This window comes from Oreochromis niloticus, linkage group LG20 (assembly GCF_001858045.2).
Source record: "Oreochromis niloticus isolate F11D_XX linkage group LG20, O_niloticus_UMD_NMBU, whole genome shotgun sequence".
NCBI classification, from domain to species: Eukaryota; Metazoa; Chordata; class Actinopteri; order Cichliformes; family Cichlidae; genus Oreochromis; species Oreochromis niloticus.
In genome coordinates this window covers 24,878,029-24,905,840 of record NC_031984.2, presented here as the reverse complement: position 1 = coordinate 24,905,840, position 27,812 = coordinate 24,878,029, and the positions used below count along the sequence as shown (strand labels likewise).

Genomic DNA, 27,812 nt, shown 5'->3' with positions numbered 1-27,812 from the left:
TGCAGTGAATGTATTTACATAAGACATTTGAATGCTGTGAATGTTTTTCCTGCTTGGGTAAACTTGACAAAATTTTCACAGAAATTTCGTGTCCTATTTATATAAAGTATGAGACCAGCTAGACCATTTAATTGGTTTCTATACTCAGAATGCAATGCAAAAAATTGGCTGTTAAAAGTCAGAGGCAGGTAGAGGCAGTTAGGATTAGATGACTGTTAGAAGAAACCTGTTATTTGCTTTCATCCCCCTTTAGTCTGGGGTTAGGGTATAATGGTAATGGAAAGCAATGATCTATTATGAACAATGTATTAAGGTACAGCTTTTCTGCACACTTTGACTAAAGTGTAAAAAGTATCTGTCTCTAATAAAATTCATATGTGGCTAAAGACAGTCTAGCATCTCAGCATCCTAACAGTCTCTTATACTTTGTACCATGTGGAAACTTTTTAATTTTCTAACAAGAAAAGACAACAAAAACCTCTTTGGCAGTGTCATTTATGCACACTTACTTCAGAATCTCCAGTTTGCAGTGTGAACTCTTCAGGCCTTCTGCAAGATGCTGCACACCCACATCAAGCAAATCATTATGGCTAAAGTCCAACTCCGAAAGGTTTGAGAATGCAGAGCTTAGGACTGAGGATGTCAGACCACTGCAGGCTTTTTCAGAGAGCTCACACCAAGTCAGCCTGTGAAAATGAGACATACAGCAAAGTGCTATGACCTGTTACTTTGCACTAGTATGTTCAAGTTACTGAAAGACCAGTGTATACAGTTATATAAATTATTTGTTGGGCAGAGACATAATTTTTATAACTCTGACTCTGTGCACCACCACATTGGATTTTAAATAGAACAATTAAGACAATGAGGGTTTCCACTTAGATTCAAAGAGATATACAAAAATTTTGCATTTACTTTAGAAATTACAGACACTTTTAAACATATTTCACCATTTTCAGAGGCTTTGAATTGTTATCACAAAAGAACATAATTTTAAATCCAAATAAATAATCCTTTAAATAAAGGTTTATTTGTAATATTTGGATGGAAATCATTTCTTAGTCATAGCTTTAAGTCTAGAGCCCATGGACGTCACCAGATGCTGCATTTCCTCCCTTAAGATGCTCTGTCAGGCCTTTACTGCAGCCACCTTCAGTTGCTGCTTGTCTGTGAGTCTTTCAATTCAATTCAATTCAAATATTTTATTGTCATTGTCAGAAAACAATGAAATTGCGTTTGGAGCTTCCGTACACCCGTAGGAGCTCCGGGCCGCTGCGTCCGTGCGCGCCGCCATCTTGGATTCAGTTATTCAGTTTGATATTTAATGAAAAACCAGGTTTAGATAAGTTGACACTGACGAATATCCCATTTCTTTGCCTTAAAAAAATCTAGCATGTCAGCACTCTGGAACATCGTCTGATCAGTTTTCCGGTGTTTGGCTGCAAACTTCCGAATTCATGACTTACATCAGCAATCACATACTAACAATAATAATAATAATAATAATGTATACTTTATTGATCCCCGTGGGGAAATTACTCTCTCTGCATTTGACCCATTCACTCAGTGAAGCAGTGGGCAGCCAGTAAGCAGGCGCACCAGGGAGCAGTGTGTAGAGATGGCACCTTGCTCAGGGGTACCTCAGGGTAGCTGTTCATTGGATTCGAACCCCCGACCTTCGGCAACCACTCTACCTACTGAGCTATCCCTGCCCACATCATCAATAAATGCCAGTGGCACATTTCCACTGTTATGAAGTAACAAGGGAACATGACTCACCTAACCATGAAACTGCTTGTCAGTCAATTATCCAATTACTTTTAAGTATCTGAAAATAGGTGACTTTCCACAAAGTTATCTGTAACTACTGAATAGTGAATGTCAAGTTGTTCTTAAACCCTCTGAATGAAAGCAGAAAGTTTGAAATTCAAACTTGATAAATGACACTGAATTGATTGAATCTCCCACTAAACTCACTGGAGTTCTACTTCTCTGTGAAACCCGTTTAGATAGTTAAACTTTGTGTACACTGAATTACAAAAGTAATTATTCAAAAGTACTTACAAGGTAATTTTTGAGACTTTGACCACTGGCAACATTCCCAGAAGAACTTTCTCTGATTTCCGATACTTTTTCAGATCAAACACATCGAGTTTCTCATCTGACGTCAACAGCACAAACGTCAGAGCAGACCACTGAGCAGCAGAGTAATCTTCAAAATTCTGTTTTCCTGATCGCAGTTGGTCTTTGATGTCTTTCACAAGAGAGTGATCATTAAGCTCATTCAAACAGTAAAAAAGATTGAGGTTTTTATCTGCATCACTGATGTCTTCGTTGATCTTCTTTTTGATGTACTCAGCTGTCTCCTTGTTGGTCTCCTTGTTATTTTTGTTGTTGTCTATCAGCAGTTCTTTCAGATGTTTCTGATTGGTCTCCAGTGAGAGGCCCAGCAGGAAGCGGAGAAACAGATCCCAGTCTCCATGTTTACTATCTAAAGCCTTGTCCACTGCCTTCTTGTAAAACTCGGATGCAGGCAAGTCTGAAACCACTGAAGGAGGTGGGGTAAGCAGATTTTCACTTTTGTTATTGAAGATGTAAAACACATAGAAAGCTGCCAGGAACTCCTGAATGCTCAAATGGACAAAGCAAAACAGTTTCTGTGGGTACATTGAAGGACCTTCTCTTTCGATCTGAGTCAATATTCCAGAAAAAACAGCAGCTTTTGTGATGTCAGTACCGCACTCTGTCAGGTTTTCCTCAGTAAAGAGAAAGTTTCCTTTCACAAGCTCCTCAAAAGCTAGTTTGCCTAAAGATATAATGGTTTCCTTGTTTCTTTCATTCCAGCATTTATCTATCTCACAGCTTTCACTTGTCTTATCTTCATTATACTTTCTGTTAGCCTGTCTGCACTCGATCAAAAGAAAGTATGTGTACATGTCAGTCAGCGTCTTGGGCATTTCATCTTCTTGGTTTGTGGTCACATATTCCTCCAGGACCTTTGCAGTGATCCAACAGAAAACTGGTATGTGACACATGATATAAAGGCTTCTTGATTTCTTCACATGGGTGAGGATTTTTTCAGCCAGATCCACATTAAACCTCTTCCTGAAGTACTCTTCCTTTTGCTCATCGTTGAATCCTCGCACCTCTGTGACCCGGTCAACTTTATCAGCAGGAATACGGTTGGACGCTGCTGGTCGGGAGGTGATCCAGATCTGAGCTTTAGGAAGCAGATTTCCATGGATGAGGTTGGTCAGCAGAAGATTCACTGATGTTTGCTCTCTCACATCGATGCATTTATTACTTTCACTGAAGTCAAGATCAAGGCGGCATTCATCAAAGCCATCCAGAACAACCAGAATGTTGTACTTGTCATAGTCAGATATTTCTGAGGTCTTCATAGCTGGAAAGAACTGATGAAGAAGATCCTCAAAACTGAGTTGTTCCTCTTTTCTCAGATTAAGCTCTCGGAAAGGAAGTGGAAACATGAAATAAATGTCTTGAACCATGTTACCCTCAGCCCAGTCCAGCATGTACTTCATTGATGCGATAGTTTTTCCTATTCCTGCCACTCCAATTGTCATCACAGTTTTAATATGTTTATTTTCAACAGAGGTGAAGATCTCATTATATTTAATTACTGTTTCTTGTTTAACTGGTTTGAACTTTGCTTTTTCAACCAGTCTGGTCTCTTGCTGCTTGTTGACTTCTCCACTCTGCCCCTCTATGATGTAGAGCTCTGTGTAGATCTCATTCAGGACAGCAGAGGTTTTTTGCCTGTCGATGCCCTCAGACACACGAGTAAACTGCTCCTTCAGTTGAGACTTGAGTTTGCGTTGGCTTCTAATATCAGGCTTCTCTGTAAGAAAACATTAGAAACAGAAATTACAAAAGTATACACTGTGCACATTTGTCTTGTTTTTAGCAATAACAAATTATTTATCATATAAATATTTACTATATTTGTCTTTTATGAAAGTTTTTTTTAAATATTTTGACTCTTTTTTGGTGTAATAGACTACAAAAAAGTACTATAAGTACTACAAAAATGCTCAACTATATCTAATTGCGGTTGCTGCAATGATAATCTTACCTCGTATTTCTGTCACCCTGTCAACACATTTCTCAACATTCAGCCGATTAGCAGCTGAAGGTCGGGACGTTATCCACACTAGAGCTGAAGGAAGCAGGTTCCCTTTGATGAGGTTGGTCAACAGCACGTCCACTGAGGCTGGTTCACTGATATCAGACAAGGTGGTGTTGTTGTCAAAGTCAAGTGGAAGCTGAAATTTGTCAAGTCCATCCAAGATAATTAAAACTGGGAATTGTGAAAAGTTAGTAATGACAAATTCTTTGGTTTTCTTGAAGAAATGATTAAGAAGACCCACTAAGCTAAATTTCATATCTTTAATCTGATTAATCTCACTGAGTGGAAACATTCCCAGTTCATTTTGTTTTGCTTTACCAAAAGAAGCTTTTGTTTTGTCTGCAACCCAAGTGAAAACTGAAGGGTTTTTCTTTTCCGCCCACTGTTTTATAAATTTCTGTACATGGAAGGATTTTCCGATATCAGCCTCTCCAACAGTCAGCACTGTTCTGATTTTGTTCCCTTTCTTGTCTTTAAAGATGTCAGATGTTGCCTCCACTTTTACTACAATCTGTTTCTTTTTCTGTTCATCAGTGCCCTCTGCAGTGCTGTCTTCTCTCATGATGTGTTCTGTGGTTTTCTGCTTAGGATGATCAGTGTCTTCAATCAGAGTGATTTCTGTACAAAGTCTTTCTCGCATATGTGTCACCACCTTCGTCCATCGCTTTGACGTCTCTAAAAAAAAAAAGATAAATGTACCATGAACAACATAAATTATTAAAATTATTTTTAATTGTGTTTAAATGTGGAAACCAGTGTGTTGTCTCTTACCTTGACATTTTGTAACTTTCTGGATATAATCAGATGGAATCTTATCAACTCCTGAGGGTTGAGAGATGATCCAGAGATGAGCAGAAGGAAGCAGAGTCTCTTTGATTAAGTTTGTTAGCAGCTCATCCATCGTGGCCTGTGCCTTCATGTCAGTCAGGTTCTTATTGTTTATAAAATCCAGAGGAAGTGTACATTCTTCCAGGCCATCCAGAATAAAAAGTATTTTAAACTTGTCATAGGAGAGATGTCCTCGTAGTTTAATATCACTGAAGTGATCGTTCAGCAGTTCTTCCATACTCTGAACTTGGTCTCTTCTTTTATTCAGCTTACTGAACTGGAATGAAACTATAAAGTCTATTTTTTTGTTGGTGTTCCCTTTTGCCCATTTAATCGTGAACATCTTTGTTTGAAATGTTTTACCAACACCAGCCATTCCTGTTGTTAGCACCGTTCGCACATTAAACATATCCTTGTAGTCGGGTTGCACTAGCTTTTCTTTTTTTTCCTTTTGTACACAGAGTTCTGTGTCAATCCCTTCCTCTCTCTGTTTTTTATACTTTTTGCGAATTGCAGACTTCAGAATTTCTCCTGCATTTTTCACTGTAGATGAAAGAGAGCCCAAAGTTAATATGAACAATGTAATATTCAGCAACTGCAACATTTTAATTAACAGCAGTGACAGTAGTAATATGACTGTTATAGATAAATACAAAGACATGTTATTCTTCTTTAGTGTGACTCCTTCACTGAGTGGGAGATTAAGTAGAAATATGCAGTTTGTACATGTTTCAATAAATCGGTGCATCTATTTCTCATTTTTCTACAAATGTATGAAGATATATAAAGAAATTGGGGGCAGATCAAGACTTTTGGATATTATACTATAAAGACCCTTGGTTGCATTTAATTTTAAGGTACAGTCTCCGTAACAATAATCTTACCTCGTATTTCTGTCACCCTGTGAACACATTTCTCAACATTCAGCCGATCACCAGCTGAAGGTCGGGACGTTATCCACACTAGAGCTGAAGGAAGCAGGTTCCCTTTGATGAGGTTGGTCAACAGCACGTCCACTGAGGCTGGTTCACTGATATCAAACAAGGTGGTGTCGTTGTCATTGTCAAAGTCGAGTGGGAGCTGAAATTGGTCAAGTCCATCCAAGATAAACAAAACTGGGAAGTGTGAAAATTCAGTGATGACAAAGTCTTTGGTTTCCTTGAAGCAATGGTTGAGAAGACCCACCAAGCTAATTTTATCTTTCATCTGATTAAGTTCAGAGACTTCGAGTGGAAATATTCCTAATTCATTTTCTTTTCCTTTACCAATTGAAGATGTTTTAAGCCAAGTTAAAAGTGAAGGGTTTGTATTTTCCGCCCATTCTTTTATATATTTCTGTACGTGGAAGGATTTTCCAATACCAGCCTCTCCGACAGTCAGCACAGTTCTGGTTTTCTTCCCATTCTTGTCTTTAAATATATCAGATGTTGTCTTCACTTTCACCCCAGTCTGTTCATTATTCGCTGAAGTGCTGTCTTCTCTGATGATGTGCTCTGTGTTTTTCTGCTTAGAATGATGAATGAAAGTGTTTTCTCTAAGAAGACTTTTGCGCATATGTGTCACCAGCTTTGCCCATTGCTTTGAGGTCTCTGAAAAAACAGAAAAATATAAAAAGATGTACCATGAATTGTTGTACTAATATGTACAAATATGAGTTTTGTAAATAAATACAATGACATGTCATTCTTTCTTAGTGTGATACCTTCTCAGAGAAAAGAAAATAGCAGTAGTATGTTGAATAAAGTACAAATATCCTGTGTTCTAAAATATTCTTCTGTTAATAGCTCTGACTTAAGTAGGATTTCTGTGTTAATGATGTTGTAAGAGTCAGCCTCACCACTGAGATCATTCTTCACAGAAGCATTGCTGTTGTCAGTTGATCTAGTTGAGCTTCAAGGCAGAGAAGACATTTCTAATTAATATTTTGTTTGTCAGCACAGCAAGATAAATAAACTGACATTTCACTTTGGCAATTTATCATATTGTCTCAATGTCCTTTTATTCTTTTACAGTTATAACAGTAGGCCCACCCATACCTTTCCCTGCTTTTACTCACCATTTAGATTCAGAAGGTTTAATAGTATCAAACATTGTATTCCTGTTCAGCTTTATGGTAAACTTCAATGTCAAACATTTATAAATGTCGAACCTTCTAGGTACCTCTGAAGCTTTTTGTACGTTTCTGTCCAATATCCTCTGTCATTCCTAACTGTGCATAATCCCCTGCTAATGATCAAACCAGCATGACAATCCTTTGAATAACCTATAAAAGTATTAAAAATTACTACTAAATAACAAATATTAGAACATTACTCATCAGCTGTTGGACTTTCAACATCACACTTTAGTAAATATCTTACGTGGGTCATTCTCTGAATTTGGTGCCCTTTAGTTCCTCAAACTAGCATCAAAGATTTTCAGTTAAAGGAAACCTCAAAACTAAGTAAAAAATAAGTCATTAAGTAATCAAACCAAATGCCCTCTCATTATGATGAAAACAATAATTATAATTTAAAAACAAGTCCTATCTAACTAATATAGAACATACATGTTTTCATGTCGCCAATGATCACTACTACAAGTTAAATGAATATCAAATATATACTTTTTTTTTTTTTTTTTTGCCTGTCCCTTTTGAATATTTAGCCATCAGAATTACTGTCCAAGAAAGATGCCCAATGGATTTACTTTACCAAGTGGATCATCACGGCCTTGCCGTATTGGTCCATTTGATTGATCTTTGTTGTTTTTACTTTATTTTATTTTATTTTATTTTATTTTATTTTATTTTATTTTATTTTATTTTATTTTAAAATTGAGGCACAGGTGGCCAGAAGGGGACAGAGAGGGAATACCTCCCCTGCACCCTGGTGAAACCCCTGCACCCCAAGGCCCTGGATGTGTGGGTGGGTGTGGTGGAGCGGGAAGAGGGAGGCACTTGGGGATGGGGAGGGAAGGAAGGGAGGGGCTAGGGGCCAGCTCCCCTGCTGACCCCAGTAGCCACCCCCACTCACTGGAATCAACCAAGGCTAGGGGGCCCAGGCCCATCCAGACACAGGACCACGGCAGCAGCACCGCCAAGCCCCACAGAACCTGGGGAGGCCCATCCGACCTCACCGCAGAGGAAACTGTACCCACCCCATCATCCAGTCGTCTCCCAGACTACACAAGACAACAGACACCCAGGTTGAGTTCATTCTCCACCTCTCCTATGTCTCTCCCTCACCTGCAGAGTGAACTCCTGGAGAGCAGAGAAGTCCTGCAAGGATGTAACAACCTCCCCGCCACTTGAAGAGGCCCCCAGTTTGACCAATGTACCAGAGGCCCCCATGCCAGGGCTGTCCACTCACCCGCCCACACCTCGGCGAAACACCAACCAGGACCCAAGCCCCCAAGGCCCAGCCAGAGCCCCACCACGGAGGCGGAGCACCCCCAAACCCCATGCCTGAGCTGGGCTTTGCTCAACCCAACAGGAAGTCAATGCACAGTCAATGCCGCATCCCATGTTAAAGTTCCATAATAGGAATGACTTCAGTTTCAGCTGTCTGTGTCCACAATGGAGTATAGTGAAGAATTTTCAGGTATCTGTACTATATTTGACTATTTATTTTTCTGAAACTTTTTAGTTTTATTCCCAACATCTTTACACAAATATTTGTTTTTATTACCAAGTTCCTTTTCAAAACAGGCTTGTTAATTTAGATTTAACACGTTATTCATTTATTTCGTTTACTTACTGTACGCCTTCACACTGATTTGAGGCTAAATGGAGGGAACTATAACACATAAAAGACAACCCTATTGGTGTATCAATCAACGCTTATTGAATACAAAAAGATGAAAGAGGTAAAAACATATATATAATTTCTACTGCTATACTCAAGGGTTAAAGTGGGCTGGTGCTGTCCAAAAAAGTGATTGCTGATGTTTATGTGTTTTTTTTATGCTTGCTGTAGGTATTACAGGTACTGCGCTGGTTTGTATCATATCTATCTAATAGACTCCAATTTGTGCATGTAAATGGAGAGTCCTCTTCACACACTAAGGTAAATTACGGAGTTCCGCAGGGTTCAGTGCTAGGACCAATTCTATTTACATTATACATGCTTCCCTTAGGCAGTATCATCAGAAGACATGGTATACAATTTCACTGCTATGCTGATGACACCCAGCTCTATCTATTTATGAAGCCAGATAACACAGACCAATTAGGTAAACTGCAGGAATGTCTTAAAGACATATAGACCTGGATGGCCGCTAACTTTCTGCTTCTTAATTCAGATAAAACTGAGGGTATTGTACTCGGCCCTGAAAATCTTAAAAATATGGTATCTAACCAGATTCTTACACTGGATGGCATTACCTTGGCCTCCAGTAACACTGTGAGGAACCTTGGAGTCATTTTTATGTCCTTCAATGCACATATTAAACAAATACAGTGGCTTGCAAAAGTATTCGGCCCCCTTGAACTTTTCCACATTTTGTCACATTACAGCCACAAACATGAATCAATTTTATTGGGATTCCACGTGAAAGACCAATACAAAGTGGTGTACACGTGAGAAGTGGAACGAAAATCATACATGATTCCAAACATTTTTTACAAATAAATAACTGCAAAGTGGGGTGTCCGTAATTATTCAGCCCCCTTTGGTCTGAGTGCAGTCAGTTGCCCACAGACATTGCCTGATGAGTGCTAATGACTAAATAGAGTGCACCTGTGTGTAATCTAATGTCAGTACAAATACAGCTGCTCTGTGACGGCCTCAGAGGTTGTCTAAGAGAATATTGGGAGCAACAACACCATGAAGTCCAAAGAACACACCAGACAGGTCAGAGATAAAGTTATAGAGAAATTTAAAGCAGGCTTAGGCTACAAAAAGATCTCCCAAGCCTTGAACATCCCACGGAGCACTGTTCAAGCGATCATTCAGAAATGGAAAGAGTATGGCACAACTGTAAACCTACCGAGACAAGGCCGTCCACCTAAACTCACAGGCTGAACAAGGAGAGCGCTGATCAGAAATGCAGCCAAGAGGCCCATGGTGACTCTGGACGAGCTGCAGAGATCTACAGCTCAGGTGGGGGAATCTGTCCATAGGACAACTATTAGTCGTGCACTGCACAAAGTTGGCCTTTATGAAAGAGTGGCAAGAAGAAAGCCATTGTTAACAGAAAACCATAAGAAGTCCCGTTTGCAGTTTGCCACAAGCCATGTGGGGGACACAGCAAACATGTGGAAGAAGGTGCTCTGGTCAGATGAGACCAAAATGGAACTTTTTGGCCAAAATGCAAAATGTGTGGCGGAAAACTAACACTGCACATCACTCTGAACACACCATCCCCACTGTCAAATATGGTGGTGGCAGCATCATCATCTGGGGGTGCTTCTCTCTAGCAGGGACAGGGAAGCTGGTCAGAGTTGATGGGAAGATGGATGGAGCCGAATACAGGGCAATCTTGGAAGAAAACCTCTTGGAGTCTGCAAAAGACTTGAGACTGGGGCGGAGGTTCACCTTCCAGCAGGACAACGACCCTAAACATAAAGCCAGGGCAACAATGGAATGGTTTAAAACAAAACATATCCATGTGTTAGAATGGCCCAGTCAAAGTCCAGATCTAAATCCAATCGAGAATCTGTGGCAAGATCTGAAAACTGCTGTTCACAAACGCTGTCCATCTAATCTGACTGAGCTGGAGCTGTTTTGCAAAGAAGAATGGGCAAGGATTTCAGTCTCTAGATGTGCAAAGCTGGTAGAGACATACCCTAAAAGACTGGCAGCTGTAATTGCAGCAAAAGGTGGTTCTACAAAGTATTGACTCAGGGGGCTGAATAATTACGGACACCCCACTTTTCAGTTATTTATTTGTAAAAAATGTTTGGAATCATGTATGATTTTCATTCCACTTCTCAAGTGTACACCACTTTGTGTTGGTCTTTCACGTGGAGTTCCAATAAAATTGATTCATGTTTGTGGCTGTAATGTGACAAAATGTGGAAAAGTTCAAGGGGGCCGAATACTTTTGCAAGCCACTGTATGTAAGACTGCTTTCTTCCATTTGCGCAACATCTTCAAAATTAGAAATATCCTGTCTCAAAGTGACGCTGAAAAACTAGTTCACGCATTTATTACTTCCAGGCTGGACTACTGTAATTCTTTATTATCAGGATGTCCTAAAAACTCGCTGAAAAGCCTTCAGCTGATCCAAAATGCTACAGCAAGAGTACTGACAGGGACTAGAAAGAGAGAGCAGATTTCTCCTGCATTGGCTTCCCTTCATTGACTCCCTGTTAAATCCAGAATTGAATACAAAATCCTGCTCCTTACATACAAGGTCTTAAATAATCAGGACCCATCTTATCTTAATGACCTTGTAGTACCATATCACCCTATTAGAGCACTTTGCTCTCACACTGCAGGCTTACTTGCTGTTCCTAGAGTATTTAAAAGTAGAATGGGAGGGAAGCCTTCAGTTTTCAGACCCCTCTTCTGTGGAACCAGCTTCCAGTTTGGATTCGGGAGACAGACACTATCTCTACTCTTAAGATTAGGCTTAAGACATTCATTTTTTTGCTAAAGCATATGGTTAGGGCTGGACCAGGTGACCCTGAATCCTACCTTAGTTATGCTGCAATAGGCGTAGGCTGCTGGCATTGAGATTTTCCTTTTCAGTCACCTTTTTCACTCACTATGTGTTAATAGACCTCTCTGCATTGAATTGTACTTGTTATTAATCTCTGTCTCTCTTCCACAGCATGTCTTCTATCCTGTCTTCCTTCTCTCACCCCAACCGGCCTCCCTGAGCCTGGTTCCTCCAGAGGTTTCTTCCTGTTAAAAGGGAGTTTTTCCTTCCCACTGTCGCCAAAGTGCTTGCTCATAGGGGGTCATTTGATTGTTGGGTTTTTCCTCTGTATGTATTATTGTAGGCTCTACCTTACAATATAAAGCGCCTTGAGGCGACTGTTGTTGTGATTTGGCGCTATATAAATAAAATTGAATTGAATTGAATTGAACTGAATTGAACTTGTATTGATGAGTTGACTACAGTCAGTGGGGTTGATGAATGGGTTACATACAAAACAAAGAATTTAACTGTTTCACAAGTGTCTATATGACTATGTGATTATACCTACTCTGTGTTCTATATTATAATCAATCCAGTTCTTTTTCACCACTTCAAATATCTTTACAGAAATATGATGTAATATTTGCTCCAATTTCTATCTCTCGAATCTCTCTCGAAAAAGACATTTTCAATGTCGTTGACAGATTTAACTGAGCTAAATAAAAGAATTATAAAAATTCATTTAGCCAAAAACTTGTTTCACCTTCTGGATCAATATTTGTAAGATTATAGAAGAACAAGTCATTTACTACATACCAAGCAATCATTTTTTGGCAAATTTTGAAAATCACTTTTTGGCACTTTGTGCAGATGTACATAAGTTGTGCTCATGGTACTTGAGCGTCTGATATCTTGTGGCAGGTATATTCAAATGCAAAATTTCTAACAGCTGAACAAATATCAGCAAACATGCAAAATGTTTGTTCAGTTTGTTGCGCAGTGTGTCTGGTAGCTAAAGGTACAACTGCTGTTCCCAGGGAGAGAAAAGTGTGCGATAACTATTCTCATAGTTGGAGAAAGACGAGACAGAAGAGGAAGAAGAGGGGTTATATTAAAAAGTAAGGACTGCTCAGTGACATTTAATGAGCTGGAAATGTAAAGTTTACATGTAATATCCTCATAAGTTAAATCAGATACAGAACCTCGATGTAATGTGAAGTTGTTGTTTTTTTTATATTGTGTAACACATTCAAAGTTTACATCAAAATACGATCAGTTTAGTACAAGATACACAGGCTAGCATTCTGTGTCTGACTGGTGAAAAGCAGCTGTGCTGTTCATGGTCAGAGTTAGCTTGCAATAGAAATTTTTTTAAAAATCCAAGTGATAGAAATGCCAAACAAGGACCTATTTTTTTCTTTCTTATTTTCAGTACAGGTCAGAGTCTGTACTTTTTCACATTTACTTGAGTAAAGAAGATGAATCAGTAATTCATAATCTACCAGAATGTCCTGTCTTTCTTATCTCTCTCCATATCTGGGGAAAGTGAGCTCTCTATCTTTTCTCTCCTTGTGAAATACAGCAACTGGACCTTTACCAAGCAACACACTGTTAGCCGAACTGCACACAAACAGTTTGTGTGTTTACTGATGTTTGTTGAGCTGATAGAAACGTTGCATTTGAAATTAGCTGAAATTAGCTAAAAAGTCACTCCCTTTATGCTGCTCCTCTTCAGTAATGCTTAGCTAGATGCTGAATACTACAACTGCAACTTAAGGCACCTGCAGTCATTCTGGTATTGTGCCAAAGTAATAGATAAATAAAATATAAAAGCTCACCCACTTTAACGCCTGACTGTGGTACAGGATAACCATATAATGGTGATAAAGTCTTTGCATTAATGTTGTATTTCAGGTTTTTATGTATTTACAGCAAATGCTGCAAGAACTTTGCTGTACCAAATACTACTCATTGTCACTTTTGCATGAATGGAACAGATTGCACAGTTCATATTACAACTCTTAATGTCACTTTAACATTGATAGTGTTAGATGTCCCATGAAGCTCGACTTCTTTTGTGCTGACAATGGTACATGCTTATCAGAAAGTTACAATCCAAAATATTCTAAAAAGATGAATGAAGAGCAATATATTGTTGACTAAGATTACTGGAATGTTGTACTTAAAGTTTTTATCAGATTTACTAATGACAGAGAGATTTATAATGTTTTCTTACTTGTTTAATAGAAATTTATTTCCAGAGTATCTTACCTTGGTTTATTATCACTGAAGTCTGGGGGTTCCCCTTTGGACATGTCACTTCTCATGGAAACAGGTCTTTGGTGCTCATGTGGACTTCAATAAGGATCAGAAAATGTCTTAATTAGACAACGCTTAAAAGTGCATCATGTAACTTTTGTTTACCCATTCAAAAAGCAATTTCAATTATCACCAGAACAGGATGCCCAGCAGTAACTATTTGATGTTAGGTTTGATGTTATGACCAGGCCTCAGCATCACCTGAGTCCAGTGATAGATTTTGTAAAATTGTGTGTGAGGAGATGGAAATGTGGCATAACACCAAGGCTAAATATTAGGCTTTAAAGAAAGCTTTAGCAATAGCTCTGAAACCTTGTTTCATGTTCTCCACTGTCTTTTCACTGGAACCTGGGTAACTCCTGCTGACTACACAGAGAGTCTGCTGTATCTGTGCTTCCACAGACACATGGTTTAGCAGCAAAGATCCACACACCGCATTTAAGGTACACCTGCTTTGTGCTGACAATAACATTATATGACTTACCAAAAATAATTAACTGACAACCATATACTGGTGATAAAGTCTCTGCATTAATGTTGTATTTCAGGTTTTTATGTATTTACAGCAAATGCTGCAAGAACTTTGCTGTACCAAATACTACTCATTGTCACTTTTGCATGAATGGAACAGATTGCACAGTTCATATTACAACTCTTAATGTCACTTTAACATTGATAGTGTTAGATGTCCCATGAAGCTCGACTTCTTTTGTGCTGACAATGGTACATGCTTATCAGAAAGTTAAAATCCAAAATATTCTAAAAAATATGAATGAAGAGCAATATATTGTTGACTAAGATTACTGGAATGTTGTACTTAAAGTTTTTATCAGATTTACTAATGACAGAGAGATTTATAATGTTTTCTTACTTGTTTAATAGAAATTTATTTCCAGAGTATCTTACCTTGGTTTATTATCACTGAAGTCTGGGGGTTCCCCTTTGGACATGTCACTTCTCATGGAAACATAGCTCTCTGAGTCAGGTCTTTGGTGCTCATGTGGACTTCAATAAGGATCAGAAAATGTCTTAATTAGACAACGCTTAAAAGTGCATCTGTAACTTTTGTTTACCCATTCAAAAAGCAATTTCAATTATCACCAGAACAGGATGCCCAGCAGTAGCTATTTGATGTTAAGTGACAGAAATATATTTAAGTGTTTTGCTGAAAAATATACTGAACACAGCGTGCTAACCAGCTGTCTCTGTCCCATCACTATTCATTTCAAGACCTGACTGATAACTGATGTAGTGTCAAGTCTACCTTCAATGTCTTTATTGTCCATATACTCCTAAAACAGAAAAACAGTCAAAACTGAATGACAATCTTCTCAATAACCAACATAATTCGATGTTATGACCAGGTTTCAGCATCACCTGAGGTCAGTTACAGATTCTGTAAATAGTGTGAGAGGAGATGGAAATGCGGCGTAACACTAAGGCTCCATATTAGGCTTTAAAGAAAGCTTTAGCAATAGCTCTGAAACCTTGTTTCATGTTCTCCACTGTCTTTTCACTGGAACCTGGGTAACTCCTGCTGACTACACAGAGAGTCTGCTGTATCTGTGCTTCCACAGACACATGGTTTAGCAGCAAAGATCCACACACCACATTTAAGGTACACCTGCTTTGTGCTGATGATATATGTTATATAAGTTATATGCCTTACCAAAAATAAATACTATTCTAAACAACTTCATCATTTAACTGACAACCACTGGTGATAAAGTCTCTGCTTCAGTGCTGCATTTCAGTTATTTACTTACAAAGCTATGCATGACCAGCAATAAATTGTTGACTAAGATTACTGTGATGCTGTACTTAGTTTTTATCAGATTTACTCGAGGGATTTATAATGTTTTCTTACTTGTTTAATAGAAATTTATTTCCAGAGTATCTTACCTTGGTTTATTATCACTGAAGTCTGGGGGTTCCCCTTTGGACATGTCACTTCTCATGGAAACAGGTCGTTGGTGCTCATGTGGACTTCAATAAGGATCAGAAAATGTCTTAATTAGACAACGCTTAAAAGTGCATCATGTAACTTTTGTTTACCCATTCAAAAAGCAATTTCAATTATCACCAGAACAGGATGCCCAGCAGTAACTATTTGATGTTAGGTTTGATGTTATGACCAGGCCTCAGCATCACCTGAGTCCAGTGATAGATTTTGTAAAATTGTGTGTGAGGAGATGGAAATGCGGCGTAACACCAAGGCTAAATATTAGGCTTTAAAGAAAGCTTTAGCAATAGCTCTGAAACCTTGTTTCATGTTCTCCACTGTCTTTTCACTGGAACCTGGGTAACCCCTGCTGACTACACAGAGAGTCTGCTGTATCTGTGCTTCCACAGACACATGGTTTAGCAGCAAAGATCCACACACCACATTTAAGGTACACCTGCTTTGTGCTGACAATAACATTATATGACTTACCAAAAATAATTAACTGACAACCATATACTGGTGATAAAGTCTCTGCATTAATGTTGTATTTCAGGTTTTTATGTATTTACAGCAAATGCTGCAAGAACTTTGCTGTACCAAATACTACTCATTGTCACTTTTGCATGAATGGAACAGATTGCACAGTTCATATTACAACTCTTAATATCACTTTAACATTGATAGTGTTAGATGTCCCATGAAGCTCGACTTCTTTTGTGCTGACAATGGTACATGCTTATCAGAAAGTTACAATCCAAAATATTCTAAAAAAAATATGAATGAAGAGCAATATATTGTTGACTAAGATTACTGGAATGTTGTTCTTAAAGTTTTTATCAGATTTACTAATGACAGAGAGATTTATAATGTTTTCTTACTTGTTTAATAGAAATTTATTTCCAGAGTATCTTACCTTGGTTTATTATCACTGAAGTCTGGGGGTTCCCCTTTGGACATGTCACTTCTCATGGAAACAGGTCTTTGGTGCTCATGTGGACTTCAATAAGGATCAGAAAATGTCTTAATTAGACAACGCTTAAAAGTGCATCATGTAACTTTTGTTTACCCATTCAAAAAGCAATTTCAATTATCACCAGAACAGGATGCCCAGCAGTAGCTATTTGATGTTAAGTGACGGAAATATATTTAAGTGTTTTGCTGAAAAATATACTGAACACAGCGTGCTAACCAGCTGTCTCTGTCCCATCACTATTCATTTCAAGACCTGACTGATAACTGATGTAGTGTCAAGTCTACCCTCAATGTCTTTATTGTCCATATACTCCTAAAACAGAAAAACAGTCAAAACTGAATGACAATCTTCTCAATAACCAACATAATTGGATGTTATGACCAGGTTTCAGCATCACCTGCATCACCTGAGGTCAGTTACAGATTCTGTAAATAGTGTGAGAGGAGATGGAAATGCGGCGTAACACTAAGGCTCCATATTAGGTTTTAAAGAAAGCTTTAGCTCACTGCAAACCTTTTCAACATGTAAATTAATCAGAATGGGGTTTTTTTGTATGTATTTTGTATAGTATTTTTTTCTCTCTCTCTCTTATTTTCTTTTCTAAATGTACCTGTATGTTGTTCACATGTTGAAATAAAAAATTACCAACCAACCAATGTGCAAATGTTATTGGGTGTAAGGAAAGAAGAGCTGAGGCAGCTCGTAGAAGAAGAAGCTGGGTCAGAGTGGTCAGTTGGTGGATATGGCAGAAAGACAACCATACATTCACATCCATAGGCATGGCCAATTCTGAGTCACAATCTAACCTAACAAGCTTGCCTTTGGACTGTGGAAAAAAACAGGAGTACCTAGAGAAAACCCACAAAGCCACAATAAAACACAGAAATTCGAAAGGAAAACCCAGGAACCCAGAAAGTTCAAACCAGGAACCTTCTCAGAACTTGAGTGCTTTCCCTTGGACATGATCTTTGAGTCTCAAATGACACACGTTTTACAAAGCTACATAATGATTTTAATGTTTGTTTCACAAGAAAAATCATAACTTGCTGAAAATTTTAAAACTCAATTTTCAGAGCTTTACCAGTTTCAAACCTATGATTAGCAGATCTGTTAGCATAGAGAAAAAAATTACAGCAACAGAGTGACATAAAAATACACACTGCATCAGCATCTGCACATTAGTCTTCACATTCAAGTTTAAAACATCAACTACATTAATATTTAACAATATATTTAATTGTTTAGTCCGCATAATAACACTGAGATCAAAAATTGTAACTCACTTGGCAGTCGATGTGGACATATCTTGTTCCTCAGACATGTTTGTTTAAAACACAGTTTTCTGCTTTCCGGTGGTCCTGCATTCGTTTTTATCTAATTGTGGTGTTACTTTAAATTAAATTATTTCCAAATCCATGCGCAAGTTTATACAAACACAAAAGCTGCCACTCTTTCAGTCAGACTTGGCTTGAAAGCAGTCTTGATCCATAGTATCCATTTGGAACAGTCTTCTTTCTAAACAAACTGAATTAAGTCTGGTTTTGACCTGACTTAGAAGTGGTCATATGACAAAAAGAAAAACCAGAATCTCTTCAGTGCATATGACTTACACGAATTAAGAAACTGATCAAAGTCCATTACAATACTTCCTGGTTAATTTATAACAGAAACAACTGTAGTGACCTTGACATTCCAACTGCCACAAAATAAAGACTATTATCATCAAGATTTGTCCACAATGTCGTGTTCTAAGTGAATTAAGGATGGCTAACTTAAGCAGAAATATCTTAATAACATATTATCATGGAAGGATTTCCATTACATTACTCTACAGACAGACTCCAGTAGTGCCCAAGCTTGATTGTTCCTCAATGCCACTGACATTTGTATTTTTCATCCGTAGCTGTTGAATAGATCTCAACACCAGCACTGACTCCTGTGTCCAGGTACAACCTCAGAGCCTCTAGCCTAGTACCATTCTCTTAGTCTTATATTCTTATATTTTCTGTGCCAACTGCTATTTAGATTTCAGATATATTGTTATCATTTTAAGCTCTTAGCATATTCAGCTCTTTATACTGAAAGAGTATTTTGGTCATATAATTTTCCAAGAATAAAAATGCAGAATTTAAGACACAATATAATGGCACCAACAGAAAAAAAAAAAAATCATTGAGACTATTTAAATTTTAATATTGGGTCAGCATGCAATCCTCATAAAGACTGTGATCCACAGCGTTTTCACAAAGATAATACACAAACTCATATTACTGAATCCAGCATTGGTTTTTTTAGACACCGTGTTTTGCAATGAAAGCAAATTTGAGAAGCAACATGAAACACATACAGATTTCTGTATTAAATAAGTTGCTTTTTTATTAATTATTACTTTTGGTAATTAATTTTCTATTCCCAAATTATTACTCTTCCTTTTCCACTTAATTACCCCAATTAGCACATTATTAGCAGCTATAACAGAAAGTGCTACCCTGATTTCTGTTTACAGCGCTGCTTTCTGTCGTGCCAAAAGGCAACTTTTGGCATGTTCTTATCAGTCCTCATGCAGCAAAGTCTTCTGGGACGTAGTATCTAGTTAAAGATTAAGGCATTTATAATGATAAGATATGGGTTTTGGAGATAATGCTATTAAACTATAGTGCTGCATACAGGTTAGTCAGTAAATGGATTGTGTGTTTCTCTATAGGGTTATTCAACATCACTCATTCAAAATTAAAGATCCATATGACTCCAAAACTCATATGTGTGCATTTCTATACCTGATGGCGCTCGTGTGTGAACATGTGTGTGAACATGTGTGTGAACACGTGTGCATGCATGTCAGGTATTTTGAAACCTTGTGTATATATTTTAAAATAAAAGCAAAAGGCGTGGAAGGTAAACAATTAAGGAGCCCCCCCACCCCAATGGAAATTCATAGAACCTCTTCAATCTCACTCTGTCATGCACTGACACTCCTGAGGTCCACATACACACAATGCAAGCACATGAAATGACAGACATGACCCTACAAACCTGTCATGTGCTTAGTAAAACCTCCTGTGTATGGAGGAGGCTTAGTCAGTGTGTGTGAGTCTACTGCCTTTATTACCGTGTACACATGGTCAGCACCTGTTCACTGTTCTCCTCCATGTCTTTTCATTACCCGTGTAGCTCAATGAAAACTCATCACCCTTAAACTCTGACTCACCCATCCCCACTGTTTGGTCTGTCTTCCCATCTCTGTACATTGTTCCCTAATTTGTGCCTGTCAGCCATAAAAAATAACTTTATTTTTTATGGAAGTGAAATACAAAGTGTTTAATGATAAAAAGTCAATGACTGCTTAAAACATTCTTATCATTTAAGCATATTGTGAGAAAAACATAATGTGGCTGAGAAGTATTAATAAATTAAATGGTGGTTTCTATTTAAGTAATAATGTTACTTCTATTGTCCATACCCACTCCACCCATGTCTGCATTTTTTCCATGTTACTCTCACTGGTGCCATGTATAACTGGAATGCAATATAGTTAATCAGAAACAAAAATCATAAAGTTTTACACTGGACAATGATGTAGTGTAATGACAGTTGATTACACTGCAGAGCTTTCGTTGATGATTTACAGGAAGTAAGTGCCTCCATATTATAGTGTTTTAATTCTAAACCCCAGTCACCACTCGCAACACTCGGCTTGCTTCTGAAAAGCTTTTATTATCATTAACAGAGCTGAGTTTATACTCTGATGTCTCATCTTTTGACCAGACAGTTTTCCAGCTGTCACCACATCACCCTGCTTCCCCCTGGAACCGGCGGCACTGAGAAGGGAAAAGCGCGATTTCCCGATAGGCGAGTTCCTGCTTAGTGCCAGTGCTTCCTGGTTCTTGATTAATGTTAACACTGCTATTAATGTCACATTTAAATCTTATTCCACCATAGCAGCAGTCAAATTCTGTAATTTAGATATGTCTCATAAAAAAATGTGGTGTATCATACCAGATATTTATTTTCATTGTGATCTTTATTGCCTTCTGTGTAGTTTGGTCATTCTTCAGTGTTTTTCTACTCTAATGAAGTCTATAACCATGTTCATTAGTTAAATGAGTTGACATAAATGTCTGAGAAATTTCTTTGTATAGGTAGGCCTCCAGGGTTTGGTTGGATAGCTTTCAGAATGGCCTTCCCACATCCGAAGTTCAAAACTATTTAAAATTTGTGGACTACACTTTAAAGTCGTGTCTGTTACAGGGAAACAACCAATTTAAAAGAACTTTACCATTTCTCCCAAGAAGAGTGATCAAAAATCCAGACAAAATTATGCTTGAAGCTTAATAATGGCTACCAGACGAATCTGGTCAAGATGCAACTTGCTAAGGAACATTTAACCAAATAATAATGGGGTTGTATGTATATATTTGAGATTATAGGTCTAGAGGATTAGAGAAAATCCAAGATAAATTCAAACTTGTGCTCCCAATTCTTGCTTGTTAAAGTCATTAAAGATGTATTCGGTACAATCAAATGATAAAACTGATTCAGATAAAACGAATCATTAAAAGTCCCAAAGTACCATGACATTCAAGCCTATGATGAGTTCTCTCATGCCTCTCTACTTTCTCTCTTACCAGCCATCTCTGTCTGTTTTTTCCACTTGTTAATAATTGTCCCTTCTTGTCCCTCTTTCATCACCGGTTACAAAAACTCTCCATACTATATATATATATATATATATATATATATATACCTATATATATATGTGTGTGTGTGTGTTTTAAGGTAGCCATACCTGTTTGTTGAATGGTCACTGACAGCGAACTAAATGTAACTACACTGACTACCGTATTTTTCAGACCATAAGGCGCACCGGATTATAAAGAGCATTAAGCACAAAAAAAACAGTCAGATAAGTCAAACTTTACTCTGCTTTGATTTTAAGAATTAAAACTTTGAATAAAATCAACTTTGGATTCTTATCTACTAATATCATTTTATTATTACATTAATGTAGCAGAAGACTCAGCTTTCCACAAACATAGCTGGTAGAAAGAGCTCCTTTTTGCTTTCTTGCTTTGAGTTCATTTCAGTTGAGTAAAGAAGTTGAATCAGTACTTCAACTGAGTATTTTTTTTTTTTTTAGCACTAGTTGTATCTGTATCTGTGTGTGAACAGATTATGTTGTGATAACCTTTTGAATAATTTATTGTGTCATATTTGGCAATTTATGCTTCCCTGATTTTCTATCAGAACTTTAAGTTTCTTCCTTTTTCTGATCATATCTGTGGAACAGCATTCCTTAACGATTCAGCCAGTGTCTCCTGACAGTTATTCTTGCAAAACGCATAGCGATTAGTGGATCACTGGACCCTGTAGTCCCATAATGTGTGATATGGAGCAGTTCTGAATGGACACTTGTGGATACTTGTCCAAGAAGTGCGTGTGTGTGTGTGTGTGTGTGTGTGTGTGTGTGTGTGTGTGTGTGTGTGTGTGTGTGTGTGTGTGTGTGTGTCTATAGTGCAGCGGGTGTTCCCAGGTGCCTCACACAGATTTTGGGTGTCTAAATTTCTCCAGTGGAAGAATTTAACCTCTGAACTCCAAAGGAAAGAGCGTTTCATCTACCAGTGAGAACATGGGTTCACACTCACGACACACACAGTCACCAAAAAACACACTAATAAGCACTTATGGGAATACAATAGAGACATACTCTTAGTTCTAAGCTGCTATAATGATTCATGAGGACATGGTTTGCATCATTTCCCCAAAGGCCTGATCTTTGACACTTGCAACTGCAAAACACAGCCTAGTCCTCCCTCTGAGCGATCACATCTGTACAGATGTGTGAGCGCTCGCTTCTTCCTTCACCTTACTGTGTTGCATCCCCTGAACCTCCCCTCCTACTCACCTTTACTCTTTGCTTTCTCTACATTTATTCATGACATTTCTTCCAGTCTTTGCCCTGTTGCAGAGAAAATGAACACACAGCAAAAATTTGGAGAAAGAATAATGAGCTGCTTGAATGTTTTTAATTTTGTTGTTGAGAACTTCACACCTAATCATTTTCATATCTTATTTCCAGCAGCTGCTGTTGTTGTTTTGTTTTTTATGATGTTGTCCAATTTGATGGATGAACTGAATATAAACATGCAGCCAGCAATAAGTGCTGACATATATATGACCATATAATATATGTGGACAGACAGAACAATTACATATCCATATATATGTATATTATGTATATTATGTATATGAAGTGGATGTTTAAAATTACAATCAATCCAGGGTCAACTCACAATAACATATTTTTTCAATTTAGTATTTTTTTTAGTATTTCCAATTTTTGTCAAGTTATAGCACAACACTACTAAAATAATCCATCCATCCATTCACTTCCGCTTATCCTTTTCAGGGTCGCGGGGGGCGCTGGAGCCTATCCCAGCTGTCATAGGGCGAGAGGTGGGGTACACCCTGGACAGGTCGCCAGTCTGTCGCAGGGCCAACACACAGGGACAGACAACCATTCACACTCACATTCACACCTAGTGACAATTTCGATTATCCAATTAACCTATCCCCACCAGCTGCATGTCTTTGGGCGGTGGGAGGAAGCCGGAGTACCCGGAGGGAACCCACGCAAACACGGGGAGAACATGCAAACTCCACACAGAAAGACCCCGGCCTGATGGTGGAATTGAACTCAGGACCTTCTTGCTGTGCAGCAACAGTGCTAACCACCGTGCCACCGTGCTGCACATATACCTTAATGAGTGTCCCCGTGAGCACTACTACTAAAATAATTAATTAGTTAATTTGCTTTGCAGATTAAAGTGCTTAATAGAGTTTTCCATAATCATTACTTCAACAATAATGTAGTACCATTGAGGTGAAGCTCAAAAAGTTGGAGTATTTTTATCATTTTACTAATCCCATCCTAAAACTCCAATGTTATAATATTAATTCATATAAATAAATATAAGGATGTTTCGTTAAGGTCACTTTTCCATAATCTTTCTGAGCTTTCAGAGTTCAGGAGTAACTGAAAAGACACCCAAAATGTGGTTTTTGCAGTCCCCACCATTTACAATATATTAATGATGCATTCCTTGTCTGGAGTAGCCCTGAGATGTAAAACAAATGATGAACATTAAATGTAATTTTCTGACTCTGTATAAGCTTTGTTTGACCTCTTTACTTTCAGCAGCTGACATGTTCCTGTGGTTTTCTCTCCTTTTCTCTCTCATTCCCTTTCCTGCGATTGTCAGTCGGCTTCTAGCTGTCTCTCCTCCTAATCTTCTCCTTATTTGTTATTAGGCAATTTGTCCAGCATTTCCTATAGGCTATCATTATCCACTCTTAGACAAATACACCCCAAGCAGTCCCAATCCTTCCTGCCAATTTCCTTTCTTTTTCTTATCAGCTAAAGCCAAATACTGAGAGTAGATACACAGATCACCAGCCAGGCACCATCTCTTATCTAATCTCCAATAACCATCAACAGCTGAAGCACATAGCTGCAGTTATTACAGAGGGCAGAAAAGGAAATGGAGGAGGATAAAGAAGGAAGAACCAAAACAAAGAAAGTTGAGCCTGCTAATATTCCACCATGCTCGTCCTTTATTTTCACCCTGTTTCTCAGTTGTTGTTTTTCTTTTTTCTAACACCTCTGTCCACATGACTCCAGCAGGACTGAAAGCCCTTCAATTAAATACAGACAAAAGACAAATAATCTTATCTGTTCACAGTTACATTCATTCTAAAACCCTGAACTGTGCAAACTCTCACCTAGATGTGTCCCACCTAAAGGGACACATGGCTGAGTAACAGTTTTGCCCCTGACTCTTATTGAACACTCAGGTGTTTCCGATGTTGAAAGGAAATGTCATTTCTCTGTGGGAGGAAATACTGCCACCTATTTTTCTTACAAAGTAGTATTTTAAAATTATCTTTGAACTGTGCTGTATTTACCTGTTGTTGCTTTTAATTAGGTTGCATGTAGTAACTATGTATGTTCATGACTTTTTCACAAGAGTAAAATTACCAGTATAACTAAGAAATACAATAAAGACAAGAGAGAGGAACAGACAGCATGTGAACCTTGATGTATTTCATCAGGTAAAGTGATGGTAGTGTTGAAAGTTCTTCATATTGTGAGAGGGCGAGCCCACGTTTGGCTCTGGGAAGGTGTGAAAAATAGCCAAACCCCCCATTTAACACTAATGGACTCAGCCATTACAGTCTTGTGAAAACAGTCTAAGTGGAGGAGCATTAGTATCAGTCTAGCTTGTGTATGTATGAGAGCCTGACCTGCAACTGAGTGTCAAGATGATAAATGAGTGTTTGCGTAGCTTTCTGTATGTGTGTGTATCCACAAGACTCCACATCTGTGCTCACAGGTTAAGTGTGTGTGTGCATATTGTTATTTAAGCTGTTAAAAATAGATTCATTTGACTGGAGTGACTCTTTTTTCTATATTAATTATGCAAACCAACAATGGATATGCAAGCACATCAACAGTTACTCCACTCACCTTTAAATATACTGTAGAACATAGCTGAGAAACACTTTTCTGACTTCAAAATCCACTCAGAAAAACAGACAAATAAATTCACTGCCATTTTATGAGCCACATGCCTTAATCTGTCACACACACAAGCATCTGAAATGACTGTAGCAGTTGCCAAACAGCAGAAGTAGAGCAATATTTAATCTAAACATTTGACCTCTGGCCTCCAAGCTGGTGTCAGGGCCAACCACAGAGCAACACCAGTGTCGTTACAAGTTGCTTGAAAGTCATGCAGCCTCCAAGATGGAGTAATTTTTGCCCGTTTTTCCCAGAGAGATTCCTGGGAACTAAAAGAGGCTTTAATGGGTCAGAAAGGTATGAAACAATAAAGAAAAGTACAGTATAATTGTTTGTTAATGATAAGTTAGAGCAAGCAGACAGTGGTAAACGCTTCATGAGCACTCATTTCTATTCGACTGTCTCTGCTGCCCTCTAGTGGTCTAGTGGGAGATCTACAGGAATCGAGACACCAAGGCAACCTAGACCTTAACAGAGGTTTTAAGTACAGTATAAGAACAATTGTTTTTCACTTATACAACTTTAATTATATGTTGCAATGCATTTAATTTAATAAGGAAAATCATTAGCATCATCAGCTAAAATTCATATAAATGTCCAACAAATCTTCAGCAATAATATGCTGTTATGTCACTATGGACCCAAGAAATGTTTCAAGCACAAGCCACAAAATATGGCAACAAGAAGGAAAAGGGCATAACCAACCCACTAAGTGCACCAGATAACTAATGAAGTGGTCAGTGACTGTATGGTATATGTAATGGCTACATTGTAAGAATGTAAGAATAAACATCAGGTTCATGTTTGCCGTGCTGCTTCCAGGTCCTCTGGGTTCCACCCTTCCCTACTACTGGCTCCCCGTGCTTTGCATGTCATTGGCTGTAGTCTGAATCCTGCAATCAATGGATGCTCTCCAGGGCCTATATAAGCCACCTGAAATTACACTTCATGGCCTTGGGCCCTGTTTTGATTGTTTGAGGACTATGGGCTATGGGCTATAGAGTGTGTGCTGTTAGTTGTAGTTTGCTTGCCTGTTTTCTTAGGTTTCTTATATTTCCGGCTAGTGGTGACGGCCAAGTGAAGCTTTTGAAGCATTGAACCTTGTTTTGAAAAAGGGATCATTACTCGAGGCTTCTCAACACAGTCCTCTTTGGTGGCATCCGATGGCCAAAATTTGAAGAGCAGCTTGGTTTTTGAGGGGTGTAAAAAATAGTGTTATGTCAATGTGAGTAACAAATAATTTTAATGAATAAACTTTCCTTGTTTAAACAGGTGGTTTACATTTGGATGTGATTTATTGACATTTTTTAAACATAAGAGATTAAAACAAATCATATATAATAATTTACAACACAGTCATATAACATGTTGGGAGTATGTTTGTGCTGTGATTACACTGCCCCCAAATTCTCATGTAATTAAACAGTGGACAGGTTTGTTTATATATAAATAAAGATTTAACTCAGTATTCATGTTACTGGGACTCAGGTCCTTTATATTAATTATGAAAAGAAGTATTCATTACAGCCACCAAAAATGTTTATTGTAGAACATTTTAAAAAGTAGTTAAACTGTTACAAGGTCTTAAAAAAAAAAAAAAAAAAAAAGTATCAGTAATGTGAAATGAAGCCAAGAAAAAAAACATACTTGAAATTGTTAATAATATTCATCATTGTTATCAGTATATCTTTCCTCAGATAATTTTACTTGTATAAAAATAAAAATAAACGAAATGAATGAACAAACAGAAATGAGTGAAATAAACAAAATGTGTTTAATCTTTCCATAATAATCTCACTAATTCAAATTTTATTGATTACTCCATTTAAAGTATGTTTAGTTATGTTTCCGTTTTGCTAATAAATCTCACGAAGACACAGTCAATATGCAGTCTTTTAAAAAATGCAGTAACTTATAGCAGTAGTAGAGTGGTTGTCTGCTAAGAGGGTTGGAATACAGAAAGCTTCTTAATGACAGTTTTTCATTTTTTCAGTTTTGATATGGATTCAGAAGTAAGTAAAGTCACAACTTACATTAAAAAAAGAAAAGGTAATGTTTCACATTACAGCATTGAAATGTTAATAAAAGAGTATTGTTAGTATTCCCTACAGTACATTAAAGCTGTTTTAACCACAGTGATTTAGTTTATGTCACATAAGGTCACAGAGCCCGTTTTAAACCAGAAGCCTGGGAAGAGCGGCTCTGTGAATTTTGCATGGAAGGTGTGTATGAGGCTCAGCTTTTCTGATGAAACACTGTAATAACTCAGAGTTCCACCTTCCCAATCCAAGAGCACTGCTATTTTTTGACTAGAAGGTAATTTCAATGGCTTTGATGTCTTCCCATGCACGGCAGTGCATTTACTCCTAGAGCAGTTCAGACTCCAGGACATCTCATTGCATCCTAGGCCACCACTACTATCCAATTTTCTACCCACTCTTTTGTATGCTGCAGC

At 38.0% G+C, this 27,812-nt stretch overlaps 2 protein-coding genes across 2 annotated transcripts in view; both read right to left on the bottom strand.

Annotated features, from left to right (window-relative positions):
* The window catches only part of LOC100710759 (uncharacterized), a 40,619-nt gene that overhangs the window by 2,145 nt on the left and 10,662 nt on the right, over positions 1–27,812 (bottom strand). The window contains exons 3-6 of the mRNA XM_019350192.2: positions 4,919–5,518; positions 4,094–4,822; positions 2,065–3,859; positions 510–686 (exon numbers count right to left, since the gene is read on the bottom strand). Coding sequence (XP_019205737.1) covers positions 510–686; positions 2,065–3,859; positions 4,094–4,822; positions 4,919–5,518 — 3,301 coding nt within the window. The remainder of the gene's footprint in view (positions 1–509; positions 687–2,064; positions 3,860–4,093; positions 4,823–4,918; positions 5,519–27,812) is intronic.
* LOC112843283 (serine-rich 25 kDa antigen protein-like) lies at positions 6,035–18,358 on the bottom strand. Its single transcript, XM_025901667.1, has 6 exons — positions 18,063–18,358; positions 16,720–16,803; positions 15,764–15,847; positions 14,768–14,866; positions 13,814–13,897; positions 6,035–6,564 (listed from the first exon to the last, which is right to left on the bottom strand). The coding sequence occupies exons 1-6, from the start codon at positions 18,098–18,100 to the stop codon at positions 6,510–6,512; spliced, it is 444 nt and encodes a 147-aa protein (XP_025757452.1). The 5' UTR covers positions 18,101–18,358; the 3' UTR covers positions 6,035–6,509.